Source organism: Lepisma saccharinum, chromosome 9, assembly GCF_977018435.1.
Source record: "Lepisma saccharinum chromosome 9, izLepSacc3.1, whole genome shotgun sequence".
In the NCBI taxonomy this organism is placed as follows: Eukaryota; Metazoa; Arthropoda; class Insecta; order Zygentoma; family Lepismatidae; genus Lepisma; species Lepisma saccharinum.
In genome coordinates this window covers 73,936,230-73,953,950 of record NC_139237.1, presented here as the reverse complement: position 1 = coordinate 73,953,950, position 17,721 = coordinate 73,936,230, and the positions used below count along the sequence as shown (strand labels likewise).

At 39.5% G+C, this 17,721-nt stretch overlaps 1 protein-coding gene across 1 annotated transcript; it reads right to left on the bottom strand.

The window, feature by feature from the left end:
* Nucleotides 1–564: 564 nt before the first annotated feature.
* LOC145992147 (uncharacterized) lies at nucleotides 565–15,369 on the bottom strand. The gene is made up of 5 exons (XM_083128417.1): nucleotides 15,127–15,369; nucleotides 12,858–12,928; nucleotides 10,782–11,085; nucleotides 3,017–3,162; nucleotides 565–1,862 (listed from the first exon to the last, which is right to left on the bottom strand). Exons 2-5 carry the CDS (start codon nucleotides 12,903–12,905, stop codon nucleotides 1,782–1,784), a joined length of 579 nt encoding a protein of 192 aa, XP_082984543.1. The 5' UTR covers nucleotides 12,906–12,928; nucleotides 15,127–15,369; the 3' UTR covers nucleotides 565–1,781.
* Between the last annotated feature and the right edge of the window lie 2,352 nt (nucleotides 15,370–17,721).

The following is a 17,721-nucleotide window of genomic DNA, read 5'->3' as shown; positions in this document are numbered from 1 at the left end:
AAGAATTTTTATGACCTAAAAATCACCAAAATATACAAAATAAGATATGCTCTTATGACCAAAAAGTTTACAAAATATGCACCATAATTTGAAAAAATATGCCCTTACAACTGGACTGTTTCAAACATCAATATCTAAATGCTGAGATATTTTCACATACGTACTATGTTTAGTTCACTTTATGGGCCCTGAGTTGAAATGCACAATGAATGCTTTCTCTAAATTTTCAAATAAAAATGAAAAAGATTTTGCTGCAGTTAAAAAATAAACCCTCGAGTGACTATGGGAGTAAGATGCACTTCGAAAATGTAAAAATATGCTGAATATGACCAAAAATCCATCAATATATGCTATATCACGCATAAAATGGCCAAATATGCCAAAATATGCCCTTAAGAAGCGCCTTAACTTAATTAGTTTCTTCACAATATGAATTTCTATATGTTTGGGGAACACATCACACTTACAAAAAAAATTATGCTAAGTCATAAAAATCCTAGTCCTAGTTATGACGTGTCAAATGAAGCACTTTGGAGTGTTTTCGGGTAGACATACAGTAACAACTCCAGAAGAAGATTTTATTGCTCACTGTAAGTTATATTAAAGTTATTAACAGTATACCAACTAACAATTCACAAAGAAATGTCAAGAAAAATAAAATAGCCTATACTAAAATGCTGTGCTGTAGCTAGTGATGGGCTTCTACGCGTAAACAACGATAGTCTACATTCTACACGTAGACTATTTTATACACGTAGATTACGTAATCTATGTAAACAACATGGCGAAAGGTGATAACTTAGCAAAGGGAGCCGTGGAATTAAAAGAAAATTATACTGCCTATCAGTTGCCGATGTGTGAGGAGAATTTTTCATACTCTTTCTTCCAAATTCGAACAACTTCTCACCTAGGAAGAGACCTAATAGATAGGAAATATTCTAGTATTTTATGAGAAAAAGACCACTTTTGCCTAACGACTGCCATCTGTTGTTGTTTTTTGCATACTATTTAACCTCTTCCATAGTTGATAATAGAAGAGAAGAGAAATTTTGTTGTAAATGGGATTCTTTTCATTTCGTTAGGAACCAATATAGTTGAAAGTGTCACTTTCCTTTCATGAAACCCTTGATAATTAATTTCAATGCACTTTATATAGTCTACGTAGTCTATGTAAACTACAACCCAATGTAATCTACGCGTAGATTACGTGTAAACAACGCATGTAGACGTAAACTTATAGTCTGGCACATCACTGGCTGCAGCCTCTTGCTTAAATACGATCATTAAAATGAGCGTTTCTTATTTGTTTTTATTTTAACAATGCATTCTCTATTGTATTGTGCCTCTTTTATGCCAATTATGGGTTCGTCATCGTTATCAATATTCGACCATGAATGACATATATTTAATGGAAACATGGACTGCACTTGACGTTTCACGAAACTTGCCGTATACCCTCTGAAACGTTTGGGACTTCAGCACGCTGCGATGGTCCTCTATAATTTTACATAAGGCACACGTTACCCAACATAAAATAATGTAACAGTAACAGATAGAACCTCTGCAGTGAAGTGAATTCTTGTACCGCCTTAATTCTGTCCACCTGGACAATCCCAAAATTGAAGTTTTTCTTTCTCTGTACATCCAGTTCCTTCCATTTCTCCTCTAAGCCACAAGTACTTGCAGAAAGTAGAAGTAGATCGAGTTGTTGCAGGAACTTCGGATATTCAAAGCGCAAAAAAACACACATACAGAAACATATCATTATTGTTCAATAAAGATCAAGAAGAAAATTGGCTGTCTTCTTCTTCCTCCTCTTCTTCTTCTTCATCTTCCACGTCCTCTGCCTCGTCATCTGGGTTCTGAAAGAAAAGCATTCTTTACTTTCAACGTTCACCGTTACTAAAATGAAGCATGAAATTAATTACAAGGTCAGGCAAAGCTGCAACAATACATTTGATTGAAGTAATTTACATTCATTTTTACTTAAGGCTAACTTATAAATCTCACATAGGACACACACACAAGCATGAAATATTTAGTTATATCTATATAATAAACCAGCCTTAGGTTAAGTAACATAAGGTATATGTAGGATATGTTTAAGCTAGGAGATAAGAGAGGTTGGGTTATTTAATTCTACCGTGTCAAGGAAAATCATACGTTTCTTGTTTTGATTGTTCATGTACTTTTTATTTGTCTTGAGTCTCATAAATAACTTTGAGTTACATGAAATCTGTCTTTATAACCGTTGAGATCTGAGATATGTAGCTTCGTCAGCTTATAGATGACGCCCTGATAAACTTGTCTCAATTTTTAAAATACATCCATTCGTCTTAACAATAACGATGTATTTTGATGTGCAGAAATATTGTTATTTTACGGAATAAAACTATTCTTCAGACAAACTTCAGATCCTGGAGTGCTTAATTACAAGGCGACGGCATTATATTATTCCATGTCAGTTAACAAGACCGAGAAAGATATAAATATTTTTTGAATCAGTTGCGAAATAGATCTTGCTGCTCGGTCTTGCGATAAAGTCTTCTTTAAGTTAACGAATGGGTTAATCGGGACAGGATCTGTAGTTTGAAGTGAGATCCGAACCACTATGTGCTTCCACCGGGGATCGAATCTGAGACACCTTGATGACAAGGCAATGGAATTAACACTACGCCCTCGAGAAGGTCTCTTTTGTCATAGAAACTGATTTTGTTTATTTTACTTCACTTTTCTACCACTTTTGGCGAATCGCGAAGATGAGGATGAGTGATGATATGACGAAATTGATGAAGTGACACCCACAAAGAGCATCCACGTCAAGACCGAGATCCGAACCCGAGACCCCTGTCGCCATAGCACTGTGTGCTAACCACTCCGCCACAGAGGTTGGTATCTTTTTCTATTACTCCTATCAAGTAATATCTAATTCAGAACCTTAAACTTTAGTCAGTATCAATAACCTTGCAATGTACTTTTCGACACTCCTTATATATCATAGAACATTTCAACTCACGTCGCTTCTTCCCTCAATGCCTCCAAAGTTCTTCCTGCTGAAGCCTCGGTAGGTGGAGTGACGGGCGTTCGACCTTCTGCTGTTTTTGCTGGTTGCGTTAGCGACATCTATCTTGCTCTGAAGGAACGTGCAGTTGAGAATGTTGTCTGAAATAAGACAAATTAAATTAGGTAGTCTACCATTGACTATAAAATGTATACTTTGCTATCATTTACAATCCATAACAAGTAATGGTCGGATTGACAATTACTGGTTTTGTGTTATTGTGTTAATTAATTGCTGGCCAGCTACAGGGTGTAGGGTTAAGTAATATGTTTCCATGAGTGTACTTTTATGTTATTATTACATGTAAGCAGAGGTGTCTCGTGAACGCATGCGTCTTTTGTGGGAAAAAGGACAGCTTGCTCTGCGATGACATTCATGAGCATTTCTACATTCTGATTTCTTCATATACGTAGGAGAAGTATTTATTTTACACGAGAGCGCTGAACTAAGCTTATATTACATTTCTTGGATCTAAAGTGAAAGAAAGTAATAATTCTTTTCCCACAATTGATGCATGCGTCACTTCAGATCCAAGAAATTTAATATAAGCTTAGTTCAGCGCTCTCGTGTAAAATAAATACTTCTCGGGCGTTTACCCCGACTATAAAAAAGGCCAGTTGGGCTTTAGTGGCTAGACTGATTATAAGAATGTAGCATTTGGTGTAAGCCAACCCCTGTTGCTGTCCCAGAGTCTCCTTTAGAAAAGCTTTGAATTTGAATATTTCCGTATCGAAAATTGATGCCCAAAAGAAAAGAGTAAAGGCGTAAGGAAACGCATTGTAATGAACGGAATATAATTTAAGCTGAGGGTAGGCCCGCTGAGATAGTTTTGCTAACCCTGCGGTAAAGGAAGTGCCGATGGTGTAAGCCATAGGTGCGCAATTTTGTTGATTTAAGAGTTTGTTGTTTTGGTCAATGCACACATGGAAACGCTACGTAAATTTGTATATAAAACAATGTATAATAAAACCCATATATATAATCCTACAAGGAATGTTCTGATTTACGAATTAACTCCAAGAACTACAGTACTGTCTATTTTAAATCAAATATTTATTCACTTTCTGTACATGTGTAACGAACCAGGGACTAAAAAATATAAATGTTATGTGAACCCCCCCCCCTTTTTTTTGTAATTCCGGCGTTAATATAATCTGCTCCCTTGGCACCCAGGATGAGATGGGAGGAGTCACAAGTTTTGCTAGCAACGGTGTTAGTTAAACTGAAAGATCGAACAGGAAGATGGATAAAATGTAGAGGGTTACTAGACAGTGCCTCTCAATCGAATTTCGTAACTTCAGATATGGTTCAACAACTGGGGCTCGCGAAACAAAGAAGGGTCGTTCCAATAAGAGGAATAAATGGTGTCACATCAGAAACCAGATCAAGTGTTGAAGTATGTTTGAAATCCACAATAAACGATTTTTCTACAACCATAGAATGTGCAGTGTTGCCAACCATCACTGGCAATTTACCTACAGAAAAGGTTCCGTATGAAGAATGGAACATTCCAAAAAATATCGCATTAGCAGATCCTACGTTTGCTATCCCAGGCAAAATACAGTTATTGTTAGGTGCAGATGTTTTCTTTCAAATATTGAAGCCAGAACGTATGACTCACCCAAAGAACTTCCCAGTACTTCAAGACACGCAATTGGGCTTCATTCTATCAGGACGCATCCCACAACAATGTAACTCCAGCACATCGATTACTTCATGTTTCACAATGACAGATGACAATCTAAATAGGCAGATAAGAGCTTTTTGGGAGCTTGAAGAATTAGGAACATCGGTGACAACAAGAGAAGAAATGGCATGCGAGCAGCACTTTGTAAACCACACCACTCGTGACCATACAGGACCTTTTACGGTACATTTGCCATTCAAGGAAGCTAAAGAAACGTTAGGACAATCATACAACCTAGCTTCAATCAGGTTTCATCAACTTGAAGCGAAATTGCAACGTGAACCAGAATTACGTCAAGATTACGTAAAATTTATGCATGAATATGAAGAACTTGGACACATGAACCAAGTTGAAGAGGAACGTCACACCTCAGAGAAGGAGTCACGTATTACATGCCTCATCACGCTGTAGTAAAACCTAGCAATTCTACATCAAGGGTACGTGTCGTATTCAACGCGTCCGCGAAGACAGACAACGGAAAATCATTGAATGATATTCTCAGGATTGGACCAACCATTCAACCTGATTTGATGTCCATAGTCTTAAGATTTAGAACATATCCAATCGCTTTCACGGCAGACATCGAAAAAATGTATCGAATGATACAAGTACATCAAGATGATACTCAGTTGCAGAGAATCCTATGGAGAGACACGCTAAACGAAGAGATCAAAATATTTGAATTACAAACTCTCACGTATGGGACAGCGCCAGCATCATTTTTAGCAACACGCTGTATGCAGCAGCTAGCACAAGAAGAAAGTTTTAATTATCCTCAAGCAACGAACATTTTAGCAGAGAGCTTTTATGTTGACAATTTAGCTAGTGGATCTCAAAACGTACAACAAGCGGCACAATTGCAAGCCGAACTCATCAAGTTACTAGCTAAAGGAGGCTTCGTATTACGCAAATGGTGTTGTAATAACGCTGAGTTATTAAGATCAATTCCACCAGAATACAGAGAAGATAACTTTCCAGTCCAATTACATTCGCAAAAAGGAGTAAACACGCTAGGAATTTCTTGGAATCCTGTAGAAGACAAATTCATCGTTAGCAGTAAATTTACCTCTAGTTCTACAACAGTCAGCATTTCCACTAAGCGCCAAATAACAGACGTCATTTCATCCATTTTCGATCCATTAGGGCTTGTTAGTCCAATAGTCATCAAATACAAAATGTTTCTTCAACGTCTTTGGCAGAAAGAAGTTGATTGGGATCAACAGCTGTCACCAGAATTAATTACTGAATGGCAGAAACTGCAAGTGCAACTTCCACTCATCAATGAAATAAACGTCGAAAGATTTGTACTACAAGAAGGTAACGTGACACAAATACAATTGCATGGCTTTTCAGATGCAAGTGAAAAAGCATATGGTGCATGCTTATATATTCGTTCCATCAATCAGCAAGGCCAAGTTTCAGTAAAACTTCTATGTTCGAAGTCACGCGTAGCTCCAATAAAGAAAGTAACATTACCCAGACTAGAACTTTGTGCAGCAGTACTTTTAGCAGAACTCGTGCATAAGGCAATGCCCGCATTGCATTTGCAAATTGAAAGCATACATTTATGGACAGATTCTCAAATTGTTCTGTCCTGGATATTAGCCTCACCTGCAAAATGGAAAACATTCGTAGGAAACAGAGTTTCTAGAATTCAGGATTTAACAGAAATCAGTAATTGGAGACATGTACCTTCAAACGATAATCCAGCTGATTTAATATCAAGAGGTGTTGATGCAAACATCATGAAACAGTGTCCATTATGGTGGCAAGGACCCGAATGGTTGAAAGAGAATTCAAATTCGTGGCCTCATTCATCAATAAAGCTTGAAAATGAAGCGCCAGAAATGAGACGAATATCGACATTGTCATTGTTCATACAGAGCAAAGAGACTCACATCATTGACAAATTTTCAAAATTGTCTAAATTATTAAGAGTCGTGGCATATTGTCAACGGTTTATTTACAATCTCAAGATCTCTCATGAGAGGCTGATTGGCCATCTCAAACACAATGAAGTGCAACGTGCATTACACACATGTATAAAAATTGCACAATAAGCGTTCTATTCAAGGGAAATCGAAGAACTCAACTCGAACCACGAACTTTCAAATAAAAGTTCTTTGAAAACATTGTATCCATTCTTAGACAAAGATCAGATGCTAAGAGTTGGAGAACGTCTGGATAACAGTCAATTATCATCATTTGACAGCAAGCATCAGATGATATTACCACCAAAAAGTAACCTTACAAAATTGATTGTCGAAGCATAGCACAAAAGACTTCTACATGCAGGACCACAGCTATTATTAAGCTCTTTAAGAGACAAATATTGGATTCCACGTGGCAAACAGGTAGTTAAGAAAATACTACATAAATGCATAATCTGTTTTAAGCTAAAAAGCACAACTTCGTCGCAATTGATGGAACAATTACCCGCAGCTCGCGTTCAACCATCAAGACCATTTACCAATGTGGCTGTAGATTACGCTGGTCCAATACATGTCAAAACAGGAACCGTAAGAAGCAAAACAGTTACCAAATGCCGTATTCATTTGTTTATCAACAAGGGCGATACATTTAGAAGCAGTCAGCAATCTCACCTCCGAGGCTTTTATTGCTACACTTAGACGTTTCACATCACGAAGAGTAGTAATATATACAGTGACAATGGAACCAACTTTGTTGGCGCGAACAAAGAGTTACAAGAACTTTTACGACTATTTCAATCAGAAGCATTTAATAAGAAATTACAGGACTACTTATCGCTAGAAGGTCTACAATGGCACTTTATGCCACCTGGATCACCACATTTTTCAGGACTCGCTGAGGCAGCAGTCAAATCGATGAAACATCATTTGATAAGAATAGTAACCAAGTCATCGATAACATTTGAAGAATTGACAACGTTATTGTGCCAGATAGAAGCGTGTTTAAATTCAAGACCCATTTCTGTAATCTCACAAGATCCAACAGATCCAACCCCACTTACACCTGGTCACTTCCTCATAGGTCATCCTTTATCCTCGTTACCCGAGCCAGACATCTCCGAATTACCAGTCAACAGACTGACAAGATGGCAGAGAATTCAGCAGTTTCACCAACAATTGTGGCATCGTTGGTCGAAAGAATATTTACATGGATTACAACAGAGATCCAAGTGGACTCGTCAGCAGAAGATTCAAGCAGGTACCGTTGTGATACTGAAGGATGAAAGACTTCCTCCCTTTGTTTGGAATCTCGGCATCATCGAAGCAGTATATCCTGGTAAGGATGGACTTGTTCGCGTCGTCGACGTCAAGACTAAAGGAGGTGTATACAGAAGACCAGTCGTCAAGATTGTACCACTTCCCATCGAAGATAATTTTGAACAATAGTTTAGTGTTTAGTGCAGTTCAGTGTCAATATAACAATTTGCAGTTATAACGTGATTAAGTGTAATCACGTCACAGAGAAGTACAGTATATTATTTTGGTCTATTGTACGACCAAGAGGGGGGAGAATGTATGATAATCATGTGTTATTTTCATTGAAATGTCACATCAAGAACACAGCGTTTAGCGCGCATAGCAACATGCATTTGTTTTCTTTATACGCACGCCAGTAAGAACGTTGCGCCAGTCAGGCGAGAGCTCGCGAACAGTGTGGCTGCTCGGACGTTTTATGCAAAAGCAGCTCCGGTGTGCATTGCGATATATACCATAATATATTTGTTATTTGTAGTACTGGTAGTAGTGAATAAAACATAAAAAAAAACAGACAGTACTACCGCTTATTTCTTTTTATAATATAATAGTATAATAAAAGGTCGGTAGGGCATCTGACTCTGACTGTCCCTGCATAAAGCGGCTCTCTAGCTCACCAAATTATATCAATGGGACCTGGGGCCAACTGGGGGGGGGGTAAAGGAGGCTGGAGCGTGGTGCTCACCACATCACCTCCAAAATGTCCGAGGACATGCTACATGGACAGGGAACTTTACCTTTCCTACGCTAATTATTCATCCACGAAAGGCTGGCACTTTTTAAAAAACCGCTCTTTCATGCCCATACGCTCTCTCTTGTTCTCTCTCTCACTCTATCTCAGAATTGCAATTCGAGAGCTGACTGCTTGACTACAGAAGCCGAAACATCAGGCACACATACGATTGAGAGTGAGATGTTGCAGCTTCGGTACAAGCCCCATATGCACTGTGCGATACACAGGGACCAACGTTGACCTAGTTTATCAGTGAAGTGGACACAAAAATTTCTATTATTGAAAACTGATCAGTGCATCAATGGGTATTTTGCAGAATAGATTCCATTACTTGATCTCGCACACAAGAGAAATGATTGAAAAACCTTCTTATCCACTCTTCCTGGCCATCTAAAACATTATAAACTTTTAAATTCTTATAAACCTTACAAGTCCAATAAAAAGTTTAGGGCAGACTGTATACAGCTCAAATTTACATGAGGTATCAACTGTTAATTTGCAAAACAACCTCAAGGCGGCAACACTGATCAAGTAAGCTTCAATACGCCATTTTTGTCATTTTAGAGATGGTGTCTCCTCTACATACTTGCACCAGTGAAGGGGAATGGTTTCTTGCCCTCTGCCAGCTTAAAACTTACAGAAATGTATCGACAAATGAAAATTCAATATCTCTGTGCATGCTTACCACACCAGCAAGTTTACTAATGGACGAGAGAGTTCGACAATGGCCTCAGTTCGCAGGCAGATGGGCGGAAAGCCCTTCGAAGTGACTTGTTCTTGTTCTTCTCGAGGTACACTCAGAGAACTAAATTAATCATATTGATTGATGCTCCCGAATGCATCGATTGGTGCACTAAAGTGTGTTTTATGGCTTCTTCAAAGAATCAGATTCCCATTTGATGCATTTGGGTGCATTTTTTTTGTCGTGAAATAAACACCAAAGTGCATCATTTGTTTCAAGTGAGGATATATTTCAGTCGAGATGCACTTCAATGCATCAGTTGATGAGTTTTGATGCACCTTCATGCGTCTTGATGCACCAGAATGCATATTTTTTGATGATGCACTTAAACCTACATAAACTTTGTAGCTCAGACCAAACGTTTAAGTGCATCATCCAAAAACATGCAGGAAGGTGCATCAAGGAACATCAACTGATGCGTTGAAGTGCATCTCGACTGAAATATATCCTTGCTTGAATTAAATGATGCGCTTTGGTGTTTCTTTCAAAATGCACCCAAATGCATCAAATGTGAATCTCATTCTTTCAAGAAGCCATAAAACACACTTTAGTGGCATCAATCGATATGATGCATTTTCTGTGTGTATACAGGCACCAACTCAAAGTTACAATAATAAGTAGAACAGCAGTGGCGGCGATTGGGTACCAAAACCGGGGGGCAAGGTTCAAAAACTTGGGGAAAGTGAGGGGCAACTGCCCCCTCTCTTCCAACCTGAGTTTGTGCTAATGTGCAGCAAACTTGTGCAACCCTACATGCAGAAACCTACTAAATAAGAAACAAGAACAACTCTTAAACAGAAACATAGGTGTTTACGTTTAGAAACATCCGGTCTGAGAGACCTTATTTTTTAATATTTATTATTACATTTTTTTAAAGTTTTTTAGACAATAAAAGAGCAATATCATGACTAAGAACTCAAACTTATTGAAAACTAAAATTACACAGAAACAAAACTAAGAAAATCACTTCCAACCTTGGCATTGAATACGTAATGCGAAAAAGTCGGTCCGTTAGACCTGCATGTTTTCAAACAACAATAAATCTCTCGTAACAAACAGTCACAAACTGAGCAGTAACATGTGCAGAGTGTAGGCAAGTGGTTGATAAAAAGGTACTGTGGAGGGAGAGAGACAGCTCAATCAGTGTTGCCACACTGTAGAACTACAAAACACTAAAGGTCTCACAGACCGATGTTTCTGTTTAAGGATTAAGGTTTTCATTAGACTCTCGCTTGTATATGTGCTCTTGTTCCGTTTTCAAGCTCCGCAATTGCAACAGAACAACTTCAACAATTGAGCAAGAAATGACTCACCATCATCTGGTCGTCCGTACACTTGAATCGTGAATCGAAGTCCGTAGTGAAATCTCCCTGTGAGCACCATATCCACACGGTCCTCAGTCACGTTTATCCCGCCATAGCAAAGACTGTTATGTCCCACATGATTGTACAACCTGACTCCAGAAATTTTCTCCTTGGAGGTTCCATTCTCTGGATAAATGAACCGTCTTCTGGCCGCTTGCACGTATCCCCAAGGAACCAGCACTCTGGACTCGTGGAGCAGGACGTCCTCAAGTCCTATGGTACCAAGTTTCAACACATTGTAGTTCTTCTCAACCTAGAACGAGGTGATTTTTAAAGTTTATCCTAGCTCTTAAAAGGAAACTGTATACTGTCTACAGTAGAGTGATGCAGCGAGACGATTTCGCTCGAGTGCCAAATAGTTCGCACAGTCGACGCTAGAGTGCGCCTCAAATCTCCTGCATATGGCCTTGAAAGGCTGAACAAAACCAACGAATCACAGACGTGCGGCGTTGCCTAGTTCCGTGACAAAGCGTTTCGCTCAACCACGCTGTCTCTTCTCCGTGTGAGATTTCGACATGGCACCGCTGAGGTGCGCTTCTATTGGATATCGCCATATGCAGGAGATTTGACACGCACGCGTACGGAATCGACAGCTTCTTCGCTCCAGGAATAACTCTCGAACAGGTAAAACGAGCGGAATACGCTCGAAGCCCAGGAGCCCGTCAAGTATCTGAGCGATGCTCGCTGAGCAAGATATTCGCTCGTTGAGCAGACATTTACTTGACGCTCTATGCTCATTGATCATAATATCAGTGCCTTTGAATAGTCTGTGATCAATGTGGCTGCGTCGAGTGGACAAGATTTCGGTGTTTGAAAAGCTGTTAATTATAGAAGTAGAATAGTTGATGTAAACAACACTATCACAATTTTTATTTTCACACCCTTGCACAACTTTCCAACAATACGGCGTGTATTTAATATTTATTATTTGGAATAAACAACACTTCATTTTAAAATAATTACAAAAACTGAAATATTACATCATCTTCTGTTACTTGAACTTGATCTGTAATTGCTATATCGCAAGCCGTTCATCATGAATATTTTCTCGTTGATCGTTAGTTCGCCACCCAGCCATCCTCTTACAGTTTTCCTCTTCTTCCCTTTGTCTCACGAGATCGAAATACAAAAACGCTATATTCTGTGGCTCAAATCTGAGGCGAGCAAGGTTCAAGTTCGCTCAGCGATCAAGTGAGCAGCGCTCGCGGAGCAACGCCTATTTGGCCGTCAAGTAGCTGAGCAATCACGTTGCTCGCTGAGCGCTCAGATACTTGACACGCCCCTGTAGTACACGTATAACCGTAATTTGCCTGTGGTAATGGGCCCTCAAATATGTATCGTGCAGTGAAACTGAAACTTAAGTGAACATAGTCATCATCTCCATGTTAAAATGTAGTTTTGTCTATCTTACCAATATGGTGCTACATGAAAATTAAATAGACGATTGCGGACTGAAACTGCCAGAACGGATATTTTACATATAGATATGTGTGTATACAATGCCACATTAAAATGATATTCCATTGTAAACGCTCGAGCGTGGGAGGCTCGAACGGGTACGGGAGAGCGAAAGTGGTCCCATACAGTACTCTAGTGTTTAGATGTATACGGTTTATAAATTTTGCCATAGAAAGATATGTAGCCGCTAGTTAATACACATTTAAAAAGTTTTAATTATTTTATATTTGTCGAAATTATTTTAGTTTATTGCAACTTTACCCTCCCCCCCCTTGCACCTTGCTGGATACGCCAATAATCTGGATATCTCTGATTGAACGTATGCTTATATCGACGAAAGCAACCCTCACAAAAAATTACTTTAATGGTCTAAAAGGTATTCTAAACGGATGTAATTTTCAGAATTTGAATATCAAGGTTGTTCTTCGAAAAAGAGAGGAATACCCCCCACCAACATCCCGAACACTGTTGAAGTTGGAGATACAATAATAATAATAAAATATAATCAAAATTTTAAACAAAATAATAAAATAAGAATTCTATAGATAATTAAGTAACATAACTTACCGCAAATGCAATTGAAACAAGTAATATTCCAAGAAGTACCGAGTCCATCAATTACTATATCATTGGAACACCTGAGGGGAAGGAAGAAACTAATTTCAGTTGAACGTAATAGTACCTCCGACAAGACAATAAAATGAGTATCATAATAACATTTGCAAGGAAAAATATAATTTTGAAATTTCCATAGTTTTCACCTGCTAATGAATTGTTACAAGGCTTGTTGATAACATGAGTGCCGAAACAAACCATGTGTAAATTCCGGTTTATTGCACAAAAATGATATCCATTAATGATCTATGAGAATAATGTTAGTTTTCATTGTCTGAGGAGCTCACTTCATTTTAAGTCTTCTCTCTCTCTCTCTCTCTCTCTCTCTCTCTCTCTCTCTCTCTCTCTCTCTCCTCTTTATCTTCCCTTTTCTCTCTCCCTCTTTCTAATTATCTACTCTCTGTTCCTCTCTCTCCTTCTCTCTCTCCTTTCTCTTCCCTTTTCTCTCTCCCCCTCTCTAATTATATACTCTCTGTTCCTCTCTCTCTCCTTCCCTCCCTCTCTCTCTCTCCTTTCCTCTCTCTCTCTTTCCTTGTTTCATACCAATAAACTAAAGGTATTAAATTTTTCTGATAACTTGAGTTCATTAGACCACACGTGGATACAAAAAACCCTTTGAACACTGAATTCTAACTTATGGTGTTCACGTCGGATAATTCAGTTCGGGTAGGCTCAAGGGTGGACGGAGTATTTTCAAGTGAGCTTACTTACTTACTTACTTAGTCGCATCCTCTTCTACCTGCCGGTGTCGAGGGGTTACACAGAGTTCTCCAGACGTTTCTGTCCATCGCCTTTTCCTGTGCCTCTTTCCATCTTATGCTTCGTTTCTCCAAAATCTCTTTGACACTCATATTCCATGTCTTTCTTGGTCTTCCTTTTGGTCTTGCTCCTTGTGGACGTGCTTCCCATATCTGCTTTGGCAGTCTCGTCTCACTCATTCTGCTCAAATGGCCAAACCATCTGAGTTGATTATGTTCAACTGTTTCTTGTAGTGGCTGAGCATTTAAAGATTGCCGGATAGTTTGATTCCTTATCCGATCTTTCCTGGTTTTCCCACTTATTCTTCGAAGGTACCTCATTTCCATTGTTTGTACATTTTGCAGGTGTTTTCCAGTCATTGTCCAATTTTCACTGCTATATGTAAGTGTTGGTATATAAATTGTTTTATATACAGTGAATTTTGTTTGGGTAGATATTTCTTTTTTGCCTATAAATCCTCGGTTTATCATTTGATATAGCTTTCCTGTCTTCATGATTCTATCTCTTATTTCTTCCTCTTCTTTTCCTTGACTGTTTATAATTACTCCAAGATACTTGATCATCCTCATAAAATCCTAGAAAAGCCCCATAACAGCACTACGACATGGCGAGAAAGTTCCGCCATTAAATAAGCACTGCCACTACTGCCTTGCAGGGAGGAGAGGGATCTCCAAAGGCTAGGGGAAGGTCACCCCTACAGAAAACCAAAGGGTGGAAGGAACTCTTAGGCATAGAGAAGCCGATCCTTCTAAGGGGAGTAAACCCCTATCAGAAAATCCCAGGTCCTCCAAGGAAGTGGAGGTTGGAGCATAGAGCCCACAAAAGAAAAAGGGGAGAAACATCCAAACCCCATTGCTGGCATAGCAGCAACAAGAAGGCAGCCCCTTCACTATGCTAGGAAGCTGCAGGCCAATCACCTACACTTCTTAAATAAAGATGATTAAAAGAAAAGACAGAGAGTTGGCCGGACGGATCATTTTCAAGTGAGCGCCGTATTGAATTGTTGGTTTTTAAGGTCCGCTTTATGTACAGATAGGCTAATCGGGACTGGACGTACAGTTTAAAGTGAGATCTGAACTGGTGTGCCATGCCATGTGCCTCAACCGGGTATCGGGCTCTATGTTGATTATAGCTGGTAAGGTTATCACTATTTTTCTCACTTACTTTCCTTTACTCTTCCTTTCTCCTTTCTTTCTTCCTATTTCTTTCTCCACTTTCTGTTCTTTCTTTTATCTTGGTTGTTTATTCCTCTGTTTCACTAATTTCTTTCTCGCTATTTTTCTGCCTCTCGTTCTTTATTTCATCCTTACCTGAGATTCCTTCCCTGCTAAATGATTCTGATATCAAAAGGGTATTTAAAATTATTTAACGCTGGCCTAGAAACCACCCTCTCCCCCTAGTGGCAACGCCATGCTAACTTAACCTAACTTCAGAACCTGCAAAACAACTATAACAGACTTACCTTCAAAACTCCTCGATTATAAAGATTCACAATCGTAAATTAGCAAATTCAACAAGCGTATGCACTGTAGCCATATGCTTTCCTCTTGTTCAACCCGCGCAAGGACGGTCTTGACGTATTGGACCTGGCAACCTTCAACATTCAACTTGTGAAAATATAAGAACTGAGAGTGCATAACTAGTATGAAAAATCTCGCTCACAAAGGCCAAGACATAATATCCGATAACAATGTAGAGTTCTGACGATGTTGTGGAATGCTATTCCGGCATCACTACCATTGTGTGGTATTTTTTCCAGTTTCGTTTTAGTACCTCGTTTAACGGTGCATTTCTGACGCAGGTTCCGGAATAATTCTTGATAAATCTTTCGACTGATATGTTGTCGCTAACCAACTAATGCTTCTCGCATGAACTGTATGTAATTAACAGTTTCATGCATCGGAGACACATTTAAATCGGATATTTTGTCTTTCTCGCGGTTTGTACTTACCAATTATGTATTGCGGAACATAGTGGAAGGTGCCAATATGCTTTTTGCACGAAAACAAACACTTTTTCTGCTAAAATAAACCATTTTCCTTAATGCTACGGAAAGCACGTCACGGTGCGATATCGCTTGCTTTGCGAATTGTAACGTTTCTTTTGTTTTCGAATATCAATGTTTCCAACTCTATTGTGCATGAAAGTTGTAAAAACCGGGGATCACGTCTGGAAATTGTACATTTCGTTGAAACATTGTTCGTTAGCCCCAAAAACCATCCACGGGTAGCCCCACAAACCATTGACGTTAGCCCCAAAAACCATCCACGGGTAGCCCCAAAAACCATCCACGGGTAGCCCCACAAACCATTGACGTTAGCCCCAAAAACCATCCACGGGTAGCCCCACAAACCATTGACGTTAGCCCCAAAAACCATCCACGGGTAGCCCCACAAACCATTGACGTTAGCCCCAAAAACCATCCACGGGTAGCCCCACAAACCATTGACGTTAGCCCCAATAACCATCCACGGGTAGCCCCACGAACCATTCACACGAGGTTAGGTTAGGCGTGTTAGGTTAGGTTCCATTAGCACTCAATTCACCCCTAAATTCATTGAAAAACCATTCTCCTTTCTCGACAAAAAACCGCCCGTTTCTCGAAGAAAAAAATCTCGCGTTTCTCGAAAAAAATCACACGTTTGGAAACCCTGATTCCACTAGCGAAATCGCGTGACTTCCGACGCTAGAGCCATCTGCAGGTACATCTTGGAAACAACGGCATGATGTTGTCGATTTTCACAAAATGCGCAATATTATTACATGAAAAGTGATTATTTATTGTTCTGCTGCATTGTAGGATGAAGTTTTAGGAAGAATATATATCGACGGAGGTTATAAACCTTGGAGAAACTCATTTCCGTAAGTAGTTTCTTGTGTAAAATTGAAGAAATATGTCTCCGATGCATGAAACTGTTACCCTGTATGTATTTCGACTAGTGGCTAGCGACAGTTATAGCCAGGGTTATTAAAGGTACAGGAATTTTAAATACATTCAATTCCGGTCCAGAAGATAAAATCAGCAAGCGTAAATTGTTTTGGACCGTGAAGAACCTTTTTATGTGTAAAGTATTTTAATTCGGTCGAGGAAGCTTTTTTTTCCGGATGAATCTAAATACGGTCGAGGAACTTTTTTTTCCAGGTAAATGTAAATGTGCTCCAGGAACCTGCTTTCCGGATCGGTTTAAATATTGTCCAAGTTCCGAACTTGGACCGAATTTAAATTTTGCGACAAAATAAAGTTCCGGTCCTATTACGTAACCCAATAGAATCCACTAGAATTTATGGGATCCTGGACCTTTAACAATCCTGGCCATAGCAACTTATAGTCTATGCTGACAGCACCAAGCCTGATCCGCCTAACCTACTCGCCTAACTGCAGAAATGAACAAGTGAATAGGTTAGGTATAGTGAGTGCTGTTAGCATATTTCGCACAGCAGACCATGAATACCTGATATAGCTGTCGCTAGCTACTCGTGGTGTTTCGCCCATCGTGGGGATCAGACCAGATATCAAAACTTATGTAAGCATACTAATACCAGATCCTTTATTTCATTCTGAGATTAGTTACAGCAAGATATGCTGTCATGATACCTAATGTTAATGACATTAATAACATGTGACGCGATATGACAATTAGAGCATCAGTAGAACAGCACAAAAAAAGCACAAAAACAGACACAAACACTAAAGCAACTCTCCTCTAGTACAGTGTATGGTCTCCCCTAACGTCCAACACTGCTGCACGCCCGTGTGGCATGGAATCAACGAGGCTGGTTAATGAGCTGTTGGGGGATACGTCGCCACTCAGGCAGAAGGGTAATTTCCAGCTCTGCACGAGTTGTGGGAGGTGCTGACCGAGCTGCAACTTGTCGGCCTAGTGCATCCCAGATGTGCTCGATTGGATTTAAGTCTGGAGAGCAAGCTGGCCAGGTCAGACGCTCGATACCCTCCTGGTCCAGCATGTCGTCCACCTACCCAGCTCGGTGTGGAAGAGCATTATCAACCATGAAACGGAAAGAATCACCAATGGCACCAGCATAAGGCACGACATAA

Coding starts and splice junctions, on each gene's coding strand:
- LOC145992147 (XM_083128417.1), bottom strand. CDS start 12,905: ATGGACTCGGTACTTCTTGGAATATTACTTGTTTCAATTGCATTTGCG. Junction 3,163..10,781: donor GTACGGACGACCAGATGATG/GTGAGTCATTTC, acceptor GTCTTATTTCAG/ACAACATTCTCAACTGCACG. Junction 1,863..3,016: donor GCATTGAGGGAAGAAGCGAC/GTGAGTTGAAAT, acceptor CTTTTCTTTCAG/AACCCAGATGACGAGGCAGA.